General features: G+C 48.0%; 1 protein-coding gene across 1 annotated transcript; it reads left to right on the top strand.

The window, feature by feature from the left end:
• The first annotated feature begins 1,350 nt into the window (after positions 1–1,350).
• ARL4C (ADP ribosylation factor like GTPase 4C) lies at positions 1,351–2,967 on the top strand. The gene has a single exon (XM_066575413.1). The coding sequence runs from the start codon at positions 1,688–1,690 to the stop codon at positions 2,267–2,269; it is 582 nt and encodes a 193-aa protein (XP_066431510.1). The 5' UTR covers positions 1,351–1,687; the 3' UTR covers positions 2,270–2,967.
• The last annotated feature ends 206 nt before the right edge of the window (positions 2,968–3,173 follow it).

The following is a 3,173-nucleotide window of genomic DNA, read 5'->3' as shown; positions in this document are numbered from 1 at the left end:
TTGTATCCTTAAAGGGGTTGTCCCGCGGCAGCAAGTGGGTCTATACACTTCTGTATGGCCATATTAATGCACTTTGTAATATACATTGTGCATTAATTATGAGCCATACAGAAGTTATAAAAAGTTTTTTACTTACCTGCTCCGTTGCTAGCGTCCTCGTTCCCATGGAGCCGACTAATTTTCGCCCTCCGATGGCCAAATTAGCCGCGCTTGCGCAGTCCGGGTCTTCTGCTCTCTTCAATGGAGCCGCTCGTGCAGAATGCCGGCTCCGTGTAGCTCCGCCCCGTCACGTGCCGATTCCAGCCAATCAGGAGGCTGGAATCGGCAATGGACCGCACAGAAGAGCTGCGGTCCACGGAGGAAGAGGATCCCGGCGGCCATCTTCACCGGTAAGTATAGAAGTCACCGGAGCACGGGGATTCAGGTAAGCGCTCCGGTAAGCTTTCTTTAGGTCCCTGCATCGGGGTTGTCTCGCGCCGACGGGGGTGGGTGGGGGGGGGGGGGGGTTTGAAAAAAAAAAACCCGTTTCGGTGCGGGACAACCCCTTTAAATATGTTTACAGATGTGGAGTGACTTTGTGCCACCCAGATATTGGAGTGAGCTTGCAACGAGTTTAGCAACTTTTTAAAAAGGTGCAATTCTTGATTCTGTCTAAAAAATTGACTCCACTCAAACCCCGCCCCCTTTTCTAGGCACTTATAAAAAGTGGAGTGAGGCATAACATCTGTTCTTTCTGTCCCAAATCAATAACAAGGGCGGATTCTCACAACCATATTGCAGGTGCATTTTGTGTTTCTCTTATTGGAAGTTCTCTATAACAGTTTAAAGCCAGATTCACATGAGCATATGCACATTTGCGCTGTATTTTGCCACATCAGGAATTGCGTATTTGCATGCACAACAACTTTTTTTAATGTACTTATACGCTTGCAAGTCGTGCATAATTGTGCAGAAAAATAGAACATACTGCATATTTTTTGCATGATCGAATTGCACACACCAAATACGAACCATTGAAGTCATTGGGTTCTATTTTATGCATTTTGCGCACGCCCATTTTTCGTGCATACGTCCGCGTGAATCTGGTTTAACATCTGCATTGCCTCTGCCGGGAAATTCTCTAGCAATTTTCTGTATAAGTGCGCAATCACATTGATAACAGTGACCACTATCTGGATGTTCAAGCAGGTCGCCATGCTGCAGCTCATGCATATAGTCTTTATCTAGTAGCTTCCCTTGCAGAGCATTACTCTGGGTCCTCAAGTTGCCCTTTTAAGATTCTCCCTCCCTTCTTGCACTAGGGGTGTGAGTTGGGAGGAGATTGATGGCTGGGGATGCAGATTCATTATCATGCGAAGAGCTGGAGGAGGGAGAGAGATAGGAGGTAGAGAGGAGAAAGAGCAGACACAGAGGAGGAGGGTGAGGGTGCTCTTCTGGATGACATCCCCTACACTCACCCAGGGGATCCCTCACTCATCCCGGATGCCCAGCGCTGGATTGCAGGCAGACATGCACCTTGGGTGAGGTTGGGGGCCAGTTGAGCAGTAGACTGGATTACTGAGGAGGGATCTCGGTGTTGCTGGGCACATTGCGGAGTATGTGGGCATGATTGGGCTGAGGATCCTCAGAGGGCACCACAGGCACCAGGTCATCACTGTCATCTGCTGCTGTGTCTGAGCCTGTAGACATGGGAAACATCTCCTCCAACATCTCCTCCTTCCAGTCTCTGCACATTGTCATGCTTGGCCTGGACTCTGCCGGAAAGACGACCGTATTATATCGGCTCAAGTTCAATGAGTTTGTCAATACGGTGCCCACCATCGGCTTCAACACTGAGCGGATACGACTGAGCAATGGGGCCGCCAAGGGAATCAGCTGTCACTTCTGGGATGTGGGGGGTCAGGAGAAACTGCGCCCCCTCTGGAAGTCTTACAGCCGATGTACAGACGGAATCATTTACGTGGTGGATTCTGTGGACTCAGATCGGCTGGAGGAGGCCAAAACCGAGCTACACAAAGTCACCAAGTTTGCAGAAAACCAGGGAACTCCGCTCCTGGTCATCGCCAATAAACAGGATTTGCCCAAGTCCCTGGCAGTGGTTGAAATTGAAAGACAGCTGGCACTGCAAGAACTGAGCCCATCTACCCCTTACCACGTCCAGCCGGCCTGCGCTATCATTGGAGAGGGGTTGACAGAAGGCATGGACAAACTCTATGAGATGATCCTCAAGAGAAGGAAGACACTCAAGCAGAAGAAAAAGCAGCGGTAACGCTGCGTTTATTGACAGGATGCCAACCAAAAAATGCCTACCATGATTTTGGCCGGCGATCTGCTGCTGTTGGCATTTCTAGATACCTGCAAACTCCTTGCACTGTGTGACAAGGGGACCAGTTTACCCCAGATGCAGGGCAGGACCCTGCCATTTATAAAATGCTGTACTGCAAACCTGGCATTGGACTAGGTGACAAGTGTCCTCTGTGACCACCTATGTTAAGTGATAGACGTTACCCAATCTAAATAATTTATCCATCCTCCCACCAAAAATAATGAAACTTGAAGTTTTGAGTGTACAGTGTTGACATTTTTATCTGTGGACATGTCCGAGCACCACTGCCTCCTGAGGGGCGATGAGTCTACAGGGGGTTGGCATCTTTCCTGTCTGGTCTGCCAGCTGTGCCTGGTGTTCATTTTTCCCTTCCTCCTTCCATTCTGCACTGTTTCTCTTCTCTCATTCATAGCCACAGGTTACAAATGTATCGTTAATTTTGTGCTACATTTCTGTGATTCCGTCTCACAATGAATAGGGGGGTTGAGGTTTAGGGTAGGACTCATGGCTGATATCATCTGGTGCCCATTTCTACTGCATGAGATTAATATGTGAGATTGCTAGAATTGCCTGTTACCCTTGTCTTTTCTAGCCTCCTTATTATTTTGCACTCCTTACTAAAAATGATTGTTGAATTTTAACGACTCCCTTGTTTGTCCGTTTTGTTGGTCTCTGTGGTGTCTTTGCATTTACGGTGGGCGATCCTCCTCATTTTAATGGAGAAACTGGCAATAATGCACTTGTCTGTGTGTGCACAGATCTCGCTATAGAATGTACTCCATACAAGATTTCTGTACCTCCACCTAGAGAGTCTTCTATGTACTGATTACTTGTCTATTTTCTTCCT

This window comes from Eleutherodactylus coqui, chromosome 8 (genome assembly GCF_035609145.1).
Source record: "Eleutherodactylus coqui strain aEleCoq1 chromosome 8, aEleCoq1.hap1, whole genome shotgun sequence".
Classification (NCBI taxonomy): domain Eukaryota; kingdom Metazoa; phylum Chordata; class Amphibia; order Anura; family Eleutherodactylidae; genus Eleutherodactylus; species Eleutherodactylus coqui.
This window is presented reverse-complemented; position numbering and strand designations above follow the sequence as displayed.